Source organism: Anomaloglossus baeobatrachus, chromosome 2 (genome assembly GCF_048569485.1).
Source record: "Anomaloglossus baeobatrachus isolate aAnoBae1 chromosome 2, aAnoBae1.hap1, whole genome shotgun sequence".
In the NCBI taxonomy this organism is placed as follows: domain Eukaryota; kingdom Metazoa; phylum Chordata; class Amphibia; order Anura; family Aromobatidae; genus Anomaloglossus; species Anomaloglossus baeobatrachus.
In genome coordinates, this window is record NC_134354.1 from 391459196 (window position 1) to 391479301 (window position 20106).

Sequence of the window (20106 nt, forward strand, 5' to 3'; positions counted from 1 at the left end):
TTCTCTGTACTGAGACTGCAAGATTTAAGAAGGGGGCAGAGGTCTGGAGACAACCGATGGCTCAGAGCTTGGAGAAAAGCAGCAGAGTATAGATTAGCACTAGCATAATACCAGAAGGCGCCTGCCCATACAATATTTTTTTCATGGGCTATTCTAGCCTACAGCATTATTACTTAGCCACTGAAGACGTGATAAATGCTGTAGAGGTAGAGATATAAATCTGTTTTACTCTCCTAGCCACTATTTGTGGCAGTGGAGAATAGAAAAGGAATGCCATACTGCTCCTTACCATGTACAGTACATGGCACTGATAAGAACAGGTGAGTGCTCTGGGCATTCACAAGCGATAAAACATTATTTTCACGTTCTTAATTTCTACATTGCAGCACATAGTGTAAATTGTAGTTTATTTTGAAATTCAGCACACAGTCGGGCTTCAGAGGAGGACCAAGATGTCGGCAACAGTGGCCTTCAGCAGTACCCCAGCTGTCATAGTAAACCATCATCAGCCAGCAATTGGGTCTCAGTGCGGGCTTGTGACATAAATTAAATGGCGCTATCAAAAACTGTCAAAAAAAGAAGACAGTGACATCTAAATGGTTAACAGCCGTGGCCGCTTGAAACAGATGTCGACTATTATAGTCAGCAACATCCACATATGCGGTCACCTTAACCTAAACATACAGTATCATGTGACAAGTAGGAACTGTACAGACTAAAATCATCTAGCAACTGTGGAGTTAAAGTGGTTGTCCACTACTTTGACAATGATAGCCTACCCTTAGGGGCACTTTGCACACTACGACATCGCAGGTGCGATGTCGGTGGGGTCAAATTGAAAGTGACGCACATCCGGCGTTGCAGGCGATATCGTAGTGTGTAAAGCATTTTTGATACGATTAACGAGCGCAAAAGTGTCGTAATCGTATCACTGGTGTAGCGTCGGTCATTTCCATGAATTGGGAAATACCGATGTTACAATGTTGTTCCTCGTTCCTGCGGCAGCACACATCGCTGTGTGAGAAGCCGCAGGAGCGAGGAACATCTCCGACCTGCGTCTTGTGGCTCACGCCGGCTATGCGTAAGGAAGGAGGTGGGCGGGATGTTAACGTCCCGCTCATCTCCGCCCCTCCGCTTCTATTGGCCGCCTGCTGTGTGACGTCGCTATGACGCCGCACGACCCGCCCCCTTAATAAGGAGGCGGTTCGCCGGCCAGAGCGACGTCACAGGGCAGGTGAGTGCATGTGAAGCTGCCATAGCGATAATGTTCGCTACGGCAGCTATCACCATGATATCGCAGCTGCGACGGGGGCAGGGACTATCACGCACGGCATCGCAGCATCGGCTTGCGATGTCGTAGTGTAAACAAACAATACCAATATACACGAGAGGTCTCGTGCCATAGTTAGCATATGGAGAAAGCCATATACAGAATATGAATGAAACAACAAAGGAAAAAAATCTGTACAGAGACTTTATAGTTGAAATAGATACAAATTTTATTAAATACAAACTACAAAAGACAAAAAGTTATTTTGGTTAAAATTTGTAGAGACAGGTGATGATAGCCACCAATGGTACCCACATACCAACCTGGCACGCATTACATGTTTAAAGGCAGTCAGAAAGCAAAAAAAGACAAAAGTAGCTGGTCAAAAAGCGACTGATCAACATGGATGCAAACATACTGCTGCACGAGCCCTGTGCTAAAATTGTTCTCACAACAAATGTATGTGTGACTAATGTTGCAGGGCATCAACCCCCACTATGCTGACCAACTATAAAGTACCCACCACGTTATGCAAATATAATTGTGTGGGGCGTATAGTCAGCCTATGGGACCTCTGAGCCAAAACACGAAGGCTATCGATTGCAGCAGTATAATTACCGCTCAAAAAACAGAGTCGTACATGCAAAAAAGCACAAAAGCAGCCATGTGATCAATCAAGAGGGATGTAAAGGCCACTGACTGCTAAAGATATCATGTGCCAGCACTCTAATATAATACCAGCAAAAGACACAATTGCAGTTGTAACTAGTGGCACATGGTATCAAAATACAAATCAATATCGTACCTGAGGTATGGTATGAGAGTAAGGCACACCGACCTATAGGTTTCGTAATCCTTCTTCCGGGGGTGGTCTCAGAATAAAAAGAGCGTCCTTATAAATAAGACTCATCCAATCCTAAACCATATCAGTCCCGGCCAATCAAAGCGTCCAATAATATATTATCCCACCAAGACATGTTATAACGGCGTCTGCCATTAGTGAATGGTTCAAAGAACCGAGTCAAGCTCCGCCCCATGAATGACGCGAAACCGGAAGCGTACAAATATGGGCATCGCGTCATCAGCCAGGGGGCGCGCCCATCATGTAACACAAGGGGCGTATACACACCGCTCAGTCAACATTGGCAGACGGCCCCAAAATACAAGTCACAGCATCACTCCCCCATCTGACGCGGCGCCGCAGTGGGCAATGTAACAACATCAGCTAGGGGGCGTATGTCAGCCACGTCACATTAAAGGTGTGTCCGGGCCATCCTATCCATGTTAAAGAACGGCCCTGTGACAGGTTAGACCCCACCCCACTAGATGACGCGAAACCGGAAGTGTCCAAATATAGGCACCGCGTCATCGATTAGGAGGTGTGTCCACCGCGCCACATGGGGAAGCGTGTATATGACATTGAATCAACCTATAGGAATCTTCAAACTAAGCACCATGGCAACCAATACAGAGCCCAGCAAAGACCCACCCCTCTCCACAGCCACGTCTAATGCAGGTACACAAGGGGGGTAGCATTCAATTGGCAGAGTCATAGGTGCGATCAAAAGCATCCATAAAGTATACAACAATGAGTATCATTATGCGAACATATCCAACTGTAATATAATTATCAAAATCAGTATAAACAGTACTAACAGTGGCACTAAACCCTAACACATCATTGCATACATATATAGAATATATTGTGATCATCATTCTGTCCCGGTTAGCCATTCATGGCGCACGGGCGGATGCCGCGGGAGCACCGCGCCGCCACGAGCGCGTCCAGCCCTGACCATGGTGATCAGATCACCACGAAAGGAGCCCAAAAGGACACGCACATAGCGGCACAGCGCAACCGAGGCAAATGCACGCGCGCACTGGCACCAGGAGAGAAGTGGTCACAAAAAATATCCCAATAAAGAGGCACCCATCCAACATTGCTACCCACATGCAGCATATATCAGGATGACACATATTTGCATAACAAATCGTAGCAAAAGTCAGGTGGTATGATCCTATTCATCTTTGCTGTTATCCGGTGGATTGCCAATTTCTCCAGAGTACTTATATAGACGTAGTGAGGGATCAGGAAAGATATGGAAATATGGATGTAACTGCAAATTAAAACATATATATACAAGTTAAAAAGGACCAAACAGATAAAGAACAAGGAGATCATATACAGAGCTGCAGAATCACGGGTTACATATTTGTACACCACAAAGAAGGATGGAGCAGTGACTGGGAAAACTATAGGAAGGATACAAAACTTAAACACTCATTCAGCCCAAAAGGCTGTAGAGTCTTCAAGGTCCATATCCATTCCGTCTGACGCTGTGTGAGAAGGCGGGTAACATTCCCGCCTCGAATCCCAGGTATTATTTGATCAATGCCCCGTACCCTCAAAGCAGTATGGTCACAATGGTGATATTTCCTAAAATGCCTGGGTATTGTCTTAAGGCTCTCAATGTCAGTCTCGTCCATGGCGGCCTGAATATCACGAACATGTTCTCTCACACGGACCTTCAAGGCCCGCGTCGTCAGGCCGACATAGACGAGAGGACATGGACAAACAGCATAATACACCACAGCCTTGGAGAGGCAGTTTATCTTCTTCCTAATGGGAAAAATTTTCCCATCAGAGGAAGTGAACTCTGTCGCTGTTTCAATGTTAGGGCATGCAACGCATGCCCCACACGGTGAGCAGCCAAATCTTACCCTGGATATAACAGAGGAAAATGCAGATGGAAGAACATTTTTATCTTTTTTATTGTAATGACTAGACGTCAATATGTCCTTCAGATTTTTGGCCTTACGGGCCGCAACTGATGGTCTGTCAGACAAATAACTCCGAAGAATGGGATCGACAGTGAGTATAGACCAATATCGGGACATGACTTCCAAGATCCGTTCCCAATGTGAATGGTACTTGGTAACCATTCTCACAATGTTCGTATTTTTAGTGCCGTGGTTACCAAATAATAAATCTACACGTGGGGAGTTTCTCGCTCTGTTGTATGCCTTTTTGATAGACCTATTGCTATACCCACGATCACGGAATCTCTGTTTGAGATCCAAAGCCTTGGACTCAAAAGAAGAATCTGACGAGCAGATCCGCCGTAGGCGAAGAAATTGTCCCACGGGGACTGCTCGTACAACATGTGCGGGGTGGGCCGAGGTGGCATGTAAAACTGAGTTTACAGAGGTGTCTTTTCGATATAAATCAGTTTGTAGGAACCCTGATGAGTCTCTTATGACCAAGACATCCAGGAATTCAAGGGACGTGTCACTGAACTTATGAGTTAGCCGTATGTTAATTTCGTCGTTATTCAGATTTTGCATAAATAAATTAAGTTCTGGGATCGTCCCCTGCCAGATAAAAAAGATGTCGTCGATGTACCGCGTCCAAAGGGGGATGCGGTCCACCGACGACAGCCAATCTGACAGGAGAAGGTCCCTCTCCCACAGCCCCAGAAACAAATTAGCATATGAGGGCGCAAAGGCCGCCCCCATTGCTGTGCCCTGGAGCTGTAGGTAGAGGGACCCCCCAAAAAAGAAAAAAATATGAGTCAAGGCAAAACTCAATAAGTTCATGACAAAGTCCCTCTCGGTCTCGGACATGTTGGTCATAGAGAGAAAGTATGACACTGCCCGTAGTCCGTCGCGATGTCGAATGCTCGTGTAGAGCGATTCGACATCGCAAGAGACCAACAGGGAGCCCTCTCCCACTTGTATGGAATCAATTTTTTGCAAAAAATTGCTTGTATCCCTTGTAAATGAGGGAAGGGACTCAACTAAAGGTTTCAACAAACCATCGATGTAAATACAGACACGTTCAAGAAAATTGCCCACACCCGACACAATAGGTCTACCCGGTGGCACGTTCACATCTTTGTGTACCTTAGGTAGCAGATACAGTGTTGGTATCGTTGGCTCACCCACACGTAATGCATCCGACAGTCTCCTCTCTATAGTGCCACACTCCACAGCATCAGACAGTAGACAATGTAGTTCTTTAGTAAACTTGCTCAGGGGGTTAAAGGTGAGGCGTTGATAGCACTCGCCAACCCTGAGCTGTCTATATGCCTCCCGTTCATAGAGTGTGCATGGCCACACCACAATATTCCCGCCCTTGTCGGCCGGTTTTATCACAATGTCCTCCAACTTCCTGATCCTGTCAATGCAGCTCCTCTCTTCCCTCGTAAGATTGTCATTACGAATATTTTTAGGGAATTTAGAAAATTCATCAGAGACGAGCCGCACAAACAGATCTACATTGGGACAGGCCGACAAGGGGGGGAATTTTTTAGATTTGATCTGCAGCCGTGAAGGAATCTTACCTAGAGCACTGGAATTGTGTTCCTCAGACAATTCCTCCCAAACCCGTAGAGCAGATTGTTCAGTCTCTGTAGGAAAAGCCTTTTTAAGATCATCATCATGGAACCATTTCTTCAACATCAGTGCTCAACCAAAGATATGTAGGTCCTTCACGGCTGTGAATGGATCAAAACGTGAACTTGGTGAAAAAGTAAGGCCCCTAGCAAGAATCTCATTGTCTAGAGTTGAAAAGATATGTTGGGATAGATTGATTACCTTAGGGGTACTGGCTGGTTTCCCCACCCCAGGGGGTTTCTTATTCTGATTGCCAGTTGTTTTTTGTAGTTGCTGTTGTTGTTGCTCCCCTTTTCTTCTACTCCCAAACCGTGTGGTCACAGGAGAAAGAGACCGATCAGATGCACCACCCGCGGACGAGACCGAGGACACCGACACAGATCTGCTACGCGCAAATCGTGGAATTGGTTTCCGCCACCTGTAGACTTTTAATTGTTGATAATCCGTCATGTCACGTGTGATCTTTTTTGAATGGGTCTCTCTGATGGATTTTTCCCATTCCTTAGAGCTAGTCATCATCGCTGAATCAAAGGTCGCAATCTCCTCGGCCGAAGAGGCCGCCTTCAAATCGGAGTATGCAAGGTCCAACTCCCTCTCTACTTCATCTAAGGTTTTTGAATTCAGACCAACTAGTAACTCCATGAGTTTAAGAGAGCTGGTGGAACAGACCTCTTCCCACTTACTGATGAAGGTCGTATCCTCCACAGGAAATGAGGGGAACACCTGTATTCTAAGTCCCCGAGGGACCATTTGTTTAGAGATGTATCCCTCGAGGAACGCCTTATTCCACCAAATTTTCGTACGCTTATGTAATAAGCGTTTCACATTATTCTGCAACTCAACACGTCCCCTATGTTCAATACCGTTCCCATCAGGTAGGTTACCATCAAAAGCTCTACTACAGGCAAGTTTCCAGGAAATATCCCTGGTATGTCGTAGTGTGCAAAGTGCCCCTTAGGATAAGTCATCAATGTCTGATCGGCCGGGGTCCGATACCCTGCACCCCTGCCAATCAGTGATGGCAGCGGCAGGCAGCCGGGTATCCTCAGCTCCGATGCTGCTCAATCTTCTGATAGTGGCCGCGGCCAGGTACTGCATATCTGCCTCTTATTCTAATCAATGGGAGGCGGATATGCAGTAGCCGTCCGCTGCCACTATCAGAAGACGGAGCAGCGCAGGAGCTGAGCATACCCGGCTGCCTGCTGCCGCCGCTGGGACCAAAAACAGCTGATCGGCGGGTGTGTGGGGTTACGGACCCCGGCCGATCCGACATTGATGACCTATCCTAAGGATAGGTTATCAATGTCAAAGTAGTGGACAACCTCTTTATGGCTGCAAAATTAGACAGGAAGTATCCAGCAGTAACCCAGGGCATGCTGGGAAGCAGTGAGTGTATCTTTGCCTCTGCAAAAGGAAATAAGTGTCTGTTTGTCTCTCTGCTAAGAAGGAGCAGGTCTCAGAAAGTGTATTGTATGTATCCTGAGAATAGTCTAGCTACAGGGCCAACCAGTCCAGCTAAGAGACTGTCAGGAGTGGAAAATAATAAGAGAAAAGACCTCGCATCACCTTGCATAGGTGCTCAGGAGAAAAAAGAGTCAATGGAGATAGATAACTCCTGCACACTATATGTTTCCCAAGGGAGTTAGAGAAAACACAAACGTAATTGATTTCAAATCCTTTTCTTTTATTCGATGTGCAAAAAAAGTGAAGAAAGTGCTGTGCAAAGTAGAGAGTCCGCCAGGTAATGACGTTTCGGCTAAAGGCCTTCTTCAGGTCGGACAGACTAGAATCAACAGGAAACAACGATAAGTGGAGACATAGGGTACATATATGCGCTATCGACCGTAAAAGTGTGCACAGTCACAGACAGAGTAGATGGTAGCAAATGGGAACAACTCGTATGAGGATGCGGTGGATACAATATTTGGCTTAGTGAAGGGGGGTATCCAAACATGAGATCAAACATAGGTCTTTATTCACTGTAACTGGAGGCCGTGCGCAAGAGGGTGGGTGAACCCAGTACTGTGGTAGCTCAATAGACATGTAAAGTCCTAATGCAGTCTAACCCTGTATGAGGTGTATAGGTCGTAGTTCATAGAGAAACTGTGGCTGAGGTGGTTTTCAGAACCATGAGATAAAGGGGACGCTGTATGGTCCAGGGATAAAGTAGACAATTAGAGACTGCGGGGAACTAGTCCAGGAGAGCACTCATGTGAAGTGACTATGGGAGTCCAGATAGCTGACAGGCGGAGACTTCAGAGGATTAGCCTAGGGAAAAGGTCCATGAGGTATGGCTATAGAAGTCCAGGAAGATACCAGGCATGTGCCTCTGGTGCAGCGTTAGCAGACCGCGCATCCTGTGTGGTGACACAGGACGCGCGGTCTGCTAACGCTGCATGTGGACTTCTATAGCCATACCTCATGGACTTTTTCCCTAGGCTAATTCTCTGAGGTCTCCGCCTGTCAGCTATCTGGACTCCCATAGTCACTTCACATGAGTGCTCTCCTGGACTAGTTCCCTGCAGTCTCTGATTGTCTATTTTATCCCTGGACCACACAGCGTCTCCTTTATCTCATGGTTCTGAAAAACCACCTCAGCCACAGTTTCTCTATGAACTACGACCTATACACCTCATACAGGGTTAGACCGCATTAGGACTATACATGTCTATTGAGCTACCACAGTCCTGGGTTCACCCACCCTCTTGCGCACGGCCTCCAGTTACAGCGAATAGAGACCTATGTTTGATCTCATGTTTGGATACCCCCCTTCACTAAGCCAAATATTGTATCCAACGCATCCTCATACGAGTTGTTCCCATTTGCCACCACCTACTCTGTCTGTGACTGTGCACACTTTTACGGTCAATAGCACATATATGTACCCTACATCTCCACTTATCGTTGTTTCCTGTTGATTCTAGTCTGTCTGACCTGAAGAAGGCCTTTGGCCGAAACGTCGTTACCTGGCGGACTCTCTGCTTTGTACAGCACTTTCTTCATTTTTTTGCACATCGAATAAAAAAAAAGGATTTGAAATCAATTACGTTTGTGTTTTCTCTAACTCCCTTGGGAAACATATAGTGTGCAGGAGTGGAAAATAGACAGGATAGTTCAAGAGCAAACTCCACTCTTCAGCAAAAGAATGACCGAGTACAGGATTCACCACTCCCCCTCACCTCACTGCGTGATAAGCTACTGTGTTCTGCTCTGTGTACATGCACTGTTTAATGAGAGACTCTGTGGAAGTAGAGATGTTCTGTGAACAGACTGTCATGTATGTTATTATGGAAGCTCTGTGTGAAGATTATTAAAGCCCTCCATCTACTACTGTCTGGAACAGTGTTATATAGCAGTGTGCTTGCTGGAAACTGTTACATCACCTCATGGATAGAAGATGCTGGTTAAGCGTGCCCTGATTTATTCCTCCAAAGTTCCTTCCTGGTTGGCCTCTGTAGCTTCACTATTTTCAGGATACACATCTACACTTTCTGAGCACTGCTCCTTGTTTGCAGAGAAACGGAATCATCGGGTCCCGGGGCCATCATCCCTACTCATGGAGGGGTTAACAACTGGCTGCACAACATCTTCCCCGGGTGCCCTGCAACAGCAGCGGTGATGTCCCACTTCACCACACACCGTGGGTGGCGTCACGAACTTACTACGGCCTAGCCCGTACTTCTAAGTCCCCCCATTTATTCGGCGAGACCCCGGGTCCGGAGACCCTCGAGCCTCTACCCCAGCCGGCCCGGATTCAAGCAGCCCCGGCTGCTGGCACGGGGGTGGCACAGATCCACTGGGGTGCTTGTATAGGAAAACCATCACAGTGACTTGGAAATTTGGACAACACGTTTAACTAGCAAACAACAAATAGTCTAGAAGCTGGGTTAGAATATTGCAATAAACAAGTAAGGGGTACTTTTCACATTAGCGAGATCGCTGCTGAGTCACAGGTTTTGTGACGTACCAGTGACCTCATCAGCGATCTCGCTGTGTGTGACACTAAGCAGCGACCTGGCCCCCGCTGTGAAATCGCTGATCGTTACACACTGTTCTGGTTCATTTTTTTGTCGCCGGGCTCCCGCAGGGCAGCACGCATCGGTGTGTTTGACACCTTACCCAACGACCTCGTTCGCAACTCACGTAGACATGCATCTTTGCTGTTTTCAGCGCCCTCTCTGTTCTGATTGGTTATTGCTACTGCGTTCGGTTTTGCCGCTTCCATCCTCTGTTCTGGCTTGTAGATCGCAGTACATTTCAGAGGGCTGAATTCACTTGTCCCGGACCGCGTGTAGCAGCAGATCGTAATACAGTCCATTCTGCGTCAGGACTGTAGGATGGACAAGGATGGAGAAGAATGGAAGCGCTGTTATGTTGCCTTCTCTAAAGGCAAGGCCGCCCAGTCACAACGCAGTTACGACCACCAATCGGAGCAGAGGGGGCGCGGAAAAGGCAATGTAGATGCACGCCTATGTTACTAATCAAGATTTGAATCATGCTATGTGACAAGGTCCCAGCGACCGCTGTATTGTTGCTGCGTAGTTGGGAAGATCTGACTGTTTGACAGCTCACTAGCGACCCTGTAGCAACGTACCAGCAATCCTGACCAGGTCATATTGTGGTCGGAATCGCTGGTACGTCATTTAGTGTGACGGTACCCTAAGTCTATGTTCTAGTACTGTATCTATAGTAACTGGTAGATGGATTCCTGGCAAAAGACATCTCATCCTCTTTTGTGTGGTTTATACAAATTGTGGAAAGACATGCATATAACAAAAGCATAAAAAAAAATACTCCCTACTTCAATAAAACCCATTATGGGTACATTGATATTGGGATATAGTCACCTTTTTTGACTAGTTGACCACACCATGTTGATTTACATGAAAATTACAATTGCAGATCTGCAGAGATATTTTGTTCCTATTGGGATTTCATCAAATCCCATATACAATTCTGCTACTATAATCCACTTGGGATTTTCTGCCTGGAAAACCCGTATTGTATCCATGCAGTGTGAACATATGCTAACACTTTTCTTAAAATATGTTTTCTGCATTTTTGTGGCAAGAGAAAAAAAAAAAAACACTTCACGTTTCCTTTAAAAGGAAAAAAGCCCTAAAAAAATGTGTCCTATAAATATATCTTCAAAGCAAAATATTTTCATCATTGAGTCATGGTTTAAAAATGACATACAAAGGATGCAAATTTTTTAGCAATTTCTGCTATAGTATATATAGAAAGCATACTATCAGTAGATTAGGAAAATAGTACATATGGTTTATAATAGAACTGGCAGGTCAGCAATAATGAATGGCACAATTGTTATCTTCACTAGGAAGACTTCCTGGACTCGCTTCCCCACAGTTCGTGTGGCTGCGCAAGTATTGGCAAAGAAGTCTTCCAAATCTTAACAGCTTCTTCTTGAACACTCTGACACTCACAGAGGATCCTGAACAAAACAATATCTCCATACAGAAAGGTGACACAGGTATGTAATGATTCAAACATGTAACTTATAATTCTTGTGTATGCGTTCCTCCCAATTTAAAAAAACAAAACAAAAAAAACAAACAAGAAAAATGGACAAATACTTCACAAAGCACATTCCCCTGACATACACAATATGTCTCCCACACAGTATAATGGCCCCAGTCACCCCAAAGAGTAAGATCGCCCTCACAGACTTCCCCTACAAAGGATAATCCCCCACAGTGGACACACACACACACCTGTGCTACATCAACACACAAAAACACACAGCTGTGCTACATCAACACACACACACACACACACCTGTACTACATCAACACACACAAATACACACAGTTGTGCTACATCAACACACACACACCTGTACTACATCAACACACACAAATACAACTGTTCTACATCAACACACACAGCTGTGCTACATCAACACACACACACACACCTGTACTACATCAACACACAAACAAATACACACAGCTGTTCTACATCAACACACAGCTGTGCTACATCAACACACACCTGTACTACATCAACACACACAAATACACACATCTGTTCTACATCAACACACACAGCTGTGCTACAACAACGCACACAGCTGAGCTACATCAACACACACATAGCTGTACTACATCAAAATACAACTCTGCTACATCAAGGCAAAAATACACACAACTTTGCTACAGCAACACACATACAGTATATTTATTCACAAACACAGCTGTTAGAACACACACAATATATTGTATACACAGAATATATATAGAATACATACAAACTATATACTGTATATATTGTATACATACACAATATATTGTATATATAAAACTCACACTCATCATATACACACAATATACTGTACACATAAAGTGCCATGAAAAAGTATTCATACCCCATACTTTTCCACTTTTTTCACATTGCACCCAGAAACTTAAATGTAGTTTATTGCAATTTTATGTGATATACCAAGACTACATATCAAGTATTTCTGAAGCAAAATGGAAATGATAAATGGTCTTCTAAATATATAAATCTAAGAATGATGACGTGAATTTGTGTTTACCCCGCACTCCCCCACCCCACCAAGTTAATACTTTGTCTCTGACAACTTTGCACATCTAGGGACTGACATTTTTGACCATCCTTCTTTGCACAATAGCCAATAATATATTTTAAAAAGTTGCCAAATTTTGCACAAATCTATTCCATTTTGTAGCGATTTTGTGCATGTCTGGATTTTTTGCGCAAATTTTTCTACATTTTAGCAAAATGTGAATTTCGGCACTAAACGTTCACAAAAAATGTTAAAAGACAAATATAAATAGCATTTTTCAATTTGTAAAAATTTCATTAACCACATGCGCCATTTTGAAAAATGTAAAAAATAGTAGTCGGCTCATCACTTACTTTTCGTGGACCAGAATTTGCAGTGCGTAGATTCAGATGGACCAAACCTACAATATATATGAAAAAAATGAAATTCCAGCAATTTATTTTACATACATACATTTTTAGATCCCGTATTGCCGGCCTATGCATTTCAGAAAGATGTTTCCTTATTTAAAGAGAACAGGTCACCAAGTTTTCCCAATTTTTTTTTTTTTTCCAATTTAAAGTTTTATTGGTTTTCAAAGGAAAGAGTACAACAACATTGCAAACCATTGAATACAATTTTGATAAACAAGGAGCCATCACGGCGGCTAAAGGCCACAGGCTCAGTAATCTTTACAACTGTCGTTGAGGAAATAATCAAACAACATGACTTACTAATAGAGAACAAGAAACCAAAGTAAAGGTAAAGAAGGATGAACAAGGAAAAGAGTAGATCAGAAGTGGGTGGGGGAGACAAGAGGGGGAGAACCGTAGGGGGAAAGATGTGGATAGGAGTATGTTGGCCGAGGCTGGCGTCCCGTCTGTTGGGCGTGAACCTGAAAAGAATGCAAATGACTATGGAAGGTGTGGCTAGCTGAGAGTCTTATTTACTGAGGGTCAACGAGGGCAAGAAACCTTGGGTCAGAGAGAAAAGATTCCCACTGATACCATTTAGAGGAGGCTTCCACTAGCTGGCCTCGCGATTGAGCCATTACCATCTCCATGCGGTGTATTACATTTACTTCTGTCGCCCATTCCTCTATGGACGGGGGGGTAGGGTCTTTCCAATGTCGTGGGATTACTGTCTTGGCGGCCTGGAGTAGATGTCCGGTAAGAGACTTTTTATACACCTTTTCTGGTATTTTAAACATAAACAATAGGGCTGCCTCGGGGCGACTGGGGACTAAGATCCCTGTGACCTCCTGGATGCCCACCAGCACCTTGCTCCAGAAGGCCGCCAAGCTCGGACAGTACCACCAGATATGGGCCATGGTACCTCCCTGTGCTCCGCACCGCCAGCATGTGTCAGGGATTTCGGGGCACCACTTATGAAGGGATGACGGGACCTTGTACCACCTGGAGAGAATTTTGTAGCAAGTCTCTTGCATTCTCGTTGCAACCGCTGACTTGTGGGTCAGGCGGAAGCATCGTTCCCATTGATCCCTGGAGAATGTCTGGCCGAGCTCTGCCTCCCAAGCAGTACAGAAGCGAGGAAGTGGTGTTTCTGCTGCTGCTGTCAAGATCCCATAAATCCTTGATATTGCATGTCTAGTGTCGGGTATCCCTGTACAGATAAGTTCAAAAGGGGTTGGGGATGAGGGACAAGTTAGGTCTAGCCCCTGCGTGGTTATGAAGTGTTTAAGTTGGGCATATTCAAAGTAGAACCGCATTTTGAAGTCTCTCTGCCCCACAATGTCCGGAAGTGGGAGAAGAACCCCTTCTGGTGCCACCTGTCCCAGTCTCAGGGGGTTCTGTTTTGAGCTTCCCAAAAAGTTATTAGACGATGCCCCTGGTAAAAAATCAGGGTTATCCGTCAGTGGCATGAGGGGTCCCTGAGTCTGGAGCAGGCGCTTAATCCGTGGCATTGAGTGTACTGATTGTAATGTTTGTTTAGTGGTGTAGGACATTCCTATCTTATGTTTGGTAAGAAGTGGCCAGTTCCATGGCATGGATAGAATAGATAAGGGGCACAGGTCGTGTGCCAGGCGGACCCAGAGCTTCGATCCAGAGTTATGTAAGAGGTCTAAGACCCTTGCATGGGCAGCAGCCAGATAATAACGCCGACAGTCAGGCAGCCCCACCCCTCCCGCCCCCTTGGTCCTAGTTAGGACATTCCTCCCGAGTCGGGACCGTCCCTTGGACCACACAAATTGATTAAACAGGCGCTGTAACTTTACCCAATACGACGCCGGGACATATACCGGGACCGTCTGGAGTAAGTAGAGCAGTCTGGGCAGGGCTGTCATCCTGAGGGCACTGATCCTACCGAACCATGAGAGGGTGCCTCTATGCCATACAGTCAGGTCCCTCTCGAGTTTGGAGAGAAAGTTTTGAAAATTAAGCTGGAAAAGTCTGGTTACATCAGATGGGATAGTGATACCTAGGTAGCCGATACTGCCGTGTGGTGGCCATTTGAAGGGGAAGTTTGGTTTTATAGCATCTACTGTTGCTTGGGAAAGTGATATGTTTAGGGCTTCAGATTTGTCAAGGTTGATTTTAAAATTGGACCATTTGCTAAAACGATTGAGTTCACGCATTAAGGATGGAAGGGAAGTGAGTGGGTTTTGCACATAAATAAGTAGGTCATCCGCGAAGGCGGCGCATTTATATTCTTGAGTGGCAACTTTAATCCCCCGTATGTCGGGGTTAAGCCGGATGGCCGACAACAGATGCTCCATGACTAAGATATAGAGCAATGGGGATAGGGGGCATCCCTGTCGAGTCCCGTTATGGATATCAAAGGGACTCGACAGGGTGCCATTAATCTTTAGACGCGCGGTCGGGGAACAGTATAAGGCCAAAATTTTAGATGAGAAGGTTGGACCAAAACCAACATGGGACAAAGTCTGAGAAATAGAATGCCAGGAAATTCTATCGAATGCCTTTTCGGCGTCTAACGATAACATCATCACGGGGATTTTTTGGGTGTGAGCATGTTGGACCAGGTCTAGGGTTTTTAGGGTGTTGTCCCTTGCTTCCCTACCAGGAACGAATCCTGCTTGGTCCAAGTGCACCAGATCTGGCAAAAGGGGATTGAGTCTGTTTGCAAGAAGCTTAGCATAGATCTTCAAATCCACATTGAGCAACGATATTGGTCTGAAGCTGCTACATGCGGTAGGGTCTTTACCAGGTTTTCGGAGCAAAGCCACATGAGCTGTCGTGGAGTGGGGAGGGAATGGGGTCTCATCTGATATAGCGTTAAAAGAAAGGAGCATTAGGGGTGCTAACTGTTCTGCAAACGTCTTATAAAATTTGGCTGGGAATCCATCCGGGCCGGGACTTTTGTTACCGGGTGTGTCACGGATTACTGACAGAATGTCCTCAAGAAGAAATGGCTTCTCGAGGTCCTCAATTGTGGACTGATTAAGAGGTTGAAAGGGAGAGGGCATTGTAGGGGGCTCGTGGTCTATCTCAGGAAACCGAGGGGTCAGATTGTATAATTTGGAATAGTACGCATGGAAGGCAGAAGAGATATCAGGAGTAGCATAGAGCATCTCGTCTCTTGTATTTTTAATGCAGGGAATTAGAGTGTGGGCTTTCCCTTCCTTCAGTGCATTTGCCAATAGTCTGCCCGGCTTATCCCCGAATTCATAAAATTTCCCCCTTCCCACTTGCAACAGGCGCTGGTATGACGCATCCAACAATTTCTTGACCTGTAATCTGGCCTGCAAGAGGGCCTGTAAGGTGGTGGCTGATAAAGCTCGCTTATGAGCAAGCTCTAACCCCGAGACCCTGCGGAGGGCCTCTGTTAGATTCTGGGCTTTTTCTTTTTTAATACGGGCTCCATGTTTGATGAAAGTGCCCCTCAAGACGCACTTCAGTGCCTCCCACTTAAACGTGGGGGCTGTGTCGTCTGCCAAATGATCCTCTGAAAAATGAGTGATCGTGGTCAGCACATCAGAAACACAGAGCTCATCCATGAGCAAAGATTCATTAAGCCGCCATGTTCCCGCAGGGGCTGGGAGGGAAGGAACCTCTACCTCACAGTATACTGGGGCGTGGTCTGACCACAATATGCTGCCTATTCCAGTCTGTCGGACCCAAGAGAGAGCATTGTGCTGTATGAAGATGTAGTCTATACGACTGTAGGAGTCTTGTGAGTGCGAGTAGAAACTATAGTCTCTATCTGACGGATGTGTTATTCTCCAAGTGTCAAACAACTGGATACTTAATAGAACCCTTTTGATACGTTTGATGGTGGTGTATGAAATGCTGGACTTCCCCTTGGAGTTATCTAATGTAGGGTCCAGAGTAGCATTAAGGTCAATACAGAGAATTGCTGTACCTCTAATTAGGGGCATCGCAGTGTCGGCAAGGCTAGCCAGAAAGTCATCTTGTCTCTGGTTTGGGGCGTAAGCATTTATGATTGTGAATGTTTGGTCTCCAGCTATTAGTGAGAGGATAATATACCGTCCCGTACCGTCTGATGTGCAGTTTATAATTTGATGTGGAAGAGACTTGTGAATGGCAATCGCCACTCCCTTTGAGCGGGATTCTGGGTTATCTGAAAATAACCAGGTTTGGTAGTACTTGTTCTTTAAGATAGGGGCGTGTCCCTGTTTGAAATGCGTTTCTTGAAAACATACTATTTTCACCTTGTGCTTGTGGAAGTGGTAGAGGACCTGTGCTCTCTTCTCCGGCACGTTAAGACCCTTAGCATTGAAGGAGGCGATTGTCAGGTTGGCCATCTGTAAAAGATTGAAGTGTTATAGGTACATGAGATATAGGGACGGACTAGCCCGTCTCGGCCACCATTTGGGGAGGGAGAAGGAAGTGTGAACTGTGAAAGGCAGATGAAGAGTAAAAAGAATAGGAGTTGAAGCAGAGAAAACAGCAGGGGTATAGCTCCCGCACAATACACTAGCTGAGAACAAACGTTCCGGGGGAGCTTGTCCGCCTCACCCGGGCAAGACAGAGGGTCCCGACCTACTTGGGGGAGAAAAAGATCAGACATAACCGTTGATAGCTCCGTAGTATACTGTTAACATTAGAGATTACCATAAACACTGGCGCATATAATCAAAAGTTTGAGTAATAAGGGCCTTGGGCACTCGGCAGGTTAGAAAGTAAAGTCTATGTACTTAGCTAGTTAAAGTTTACGATACATTGGGTAGTCCCCGATATCTTGACCTTTATCTCGGACGGCCCAATCTCCGGTCCCGAGTCTCTCTCGGGGGGAGTCCCCTTGCATGAACGGGGGATGGATTTGCGTGGGGAGGGGCTGGGCGTTCCCTTGGGACCCACGGTTGGAGCAAGGTGGTGGGCCATTGAGAGATGGAGATTGGGGGTAGACCCAGGTTTGAGGTAAAGGATGGGAGGTCTTCTGGTGACCGCATTACCCACCATCTTGAATTTTTTTGTACCGACAGAGAAAAGGGAAAACCCCAACGAAACGGGAGACCCCTTTCTCTAATGACATCCAACAAGGGTTTGAGAACCGCCCTCTGAGCTAAGGTGTGTCTCGAAAGATCCGGCATGATGCGTATTGTAGATCCATTGTACGTTAGGGACTGTTTCTTTCGAGCTGCTTGAAGGATAGCTTCCTTTGCTGCAAAATAGTGCACCCTGCATACAATGTCTCTCGGGCGGGGGTCCCCTGGGTCCGGGGGGCGTAATGCCCTGTGGGCCCTGTCAAGTTCCAGGGGGGCCCCGGGTGGTCTTTTTAGTAGATTATTAAAGATTGAAATAAGGACTGAAGGTATGTCAGGAGGGGCAATTGACTCCGGCAGACCCCTGATACGCAGGTTATTTCTTCGATTTCTATTCTCTAAGTCGTCCACGTGCTGTTGGAGAGAGAATAGCTGCTTGGACTGAACCTGCAGTGTGGCTTGGACAGATTGGATGTCAGCTTGAGATGTTGTTTGTTGGTCTGTAAGGACATCCACCCTTTGGGTGAGTGAAGAAAGGTCCATCCGTAGCTGGGCAAATTCTTGCTTACATTCTGCCACTACCTGGTTGGCCAAAGCAGCTATATCATTTTTAGTGGGCATTGCTTGGAAAAGGGACCGTAGGTCTGCTAAGGATGCTGGACGCTCTTCATTTATCACATTAGTGGAGAAAGATGTTGTGGAAAAAGAGCCGATAGAGTCCTGCAAAGCTGGGTCATATAGTATTTGTGAACTTCTAGAGGTGCTTATATTTCCTCCCAAGTGTGCTACTGTGGTAATCTGTTGTGGAGGGGTCCCTGGTGCCCTGGGCCCATCGTTCCACTGACCTTTAGTGGTTGCCACCATGCTACCTCCTGGGCCCGTCGGGCTATTTTCCCTTGAGGAGCCCGTGGACCACCTCGCAGGGGGAGTATAAGGAGGGGGCCCTTGGAGGTTTCCCCCAGTCTGGTCCTGGGGCCCTTGGATGCTGTAGGATCCCCTCTGCTCCACATTAGTGCCCGTATATGGCGGTGTTATAGGGGGGGCCGTCAGGTAAATAATTGTGCCTTTTGCAAATGATGGGGGGCTGCTGTCACCAGCCATGACTGTGCCCCTTCCCCCCTCCCCCAGTCCAGTTATCGCCTGCGGGCTGGAGATTTTGGTATGCGGTGGGGCCGGGGTGCCCGGGTTTTGTTTCCTACCTCCATCGGTGGTGCTGTTGACAACGCGGGAGACTGGTGACCGCGGGGCCCCCTCACTCTGGGAGCGCTGCTGTAATGGATGTTTCCCGAACGCCGCTCCAGAGCCTGTCTGCGTGTGTGCTGCAGGCTGAAGAGGCATTAGGCATCTGGAAGCGACCGGAGGTAAGTCGATGTTCTGCCGGCCACCGGGAAGTTCCATTCCCATCGCGGGCTGCGATGAAGGAGTAGCGGGCGGTGATGCTGCCGCTGAGGGGTCATCTTGCTGACGCTGCAGGGCCTGGTCTGGAAGCGTGCGGCGGCCATTTTGGAGTGGGGCCTGTGATTCATGTTGTCGGCCGCTCCTCCGCACATCCCCCGGCCCGTGACCGTCACTGCTATCGGTGGTCACCGCGGTTCCCCCGGGTCCCCGCGACTCCACTGTCGACCCCCGCCTCTCCACCGACGTCTTGAGGTCAGTTATCGGGTCAGCAGGCCGCGATTCTTGCTGCCTTTCCAGCTCGGGCTGCGATAGAGCGCTGGAGCCCCGTGGATTAGACAGATATGCCCCGATTTTGCCTTGAGCCATGGGGGCCTTCTTTGGGGTTCGTGCTGTGGCCTTTTTGCCCGTTAATTTGCCCATTTTGGAGTCTTGGGCCAGTGCTATGGAGTTCTGCAGAGAGGAGCTCAGAGAAGCTGCTTCCTCACTCGGCCATGTCCGGCTCCGCCCCCAGTTTTCCCAATTTTAACTGAAGCTACAACTCTTAACTGTTCTATTACCGCAGTCCATCAACATGAATCTAAGCCCCAACTAGCCTAGCATATGCCAAAAAATAAACTTTATTTTTCTGGCATACGGCATCATATAGTTCGATTGACGTCTTTTCTTTTCTAGGCACCTCCTCAATCCTTTCAGCTAACGTCATCCTGGCTTAAATGATGTGGATGGTACGTTTTACATCATCCACAGGTCACCCCAAATTTTGTACCTCTGCAGATGCTCTAAGCTCTGCCCTAAGGGCAGAGCAAAATCTTATATTGCGCCGATGCTTATTAACCCGGAAGTAAAGTAAGTATGAGTGCATGTGCAGCACAGGACTTTCCCCTGCTCTTAGTAGGGCAGACCATGGAGCATCTGCCCAGGTACAGGACTCACGGCAATCTGTGGGTGATGTAAAACGTGCTCTCTACATCAATCAAGCCAGGAGGACGTCAGCTGTAGGGATTGAAGAGGAGTCGAGAAAAGAAAAAAGACAAACGAATACCACTGGCAATAGCTGAAAATACCTTACAAGTCCCCTGCTGCAAAGAG

At 46.6% G+C, this 20106-nt stretch overlaps 1 protein-coding gene across 4 annotated transcripts in view; it reads left to right on the forward strand.

Annotated features, from left to right (window-relative positions):
• INPP5B (inositol polyphosphate-5-phosphatase B) overlaps nucleotides 1-20106 on the forward strand; it is a 207234-nt gene that overhangs the window by 45520 nt on the left and 141608 nt on the right. For all 4 annotated transcript variants that reach the window (XM_075336058.1, XM_075336059.1, XM_075336061.1 and 1 more), the window contains one exon: nucleotides 11004-11156. In XM_075336058.1, coding sequence (XP_075192173.1) covers nucleotides 11004-11156 — 153 coding nt within the window. The remainder of the gene's footprint in view (nucleotides 1-11003; nucleotides 11157-20106) is intronic.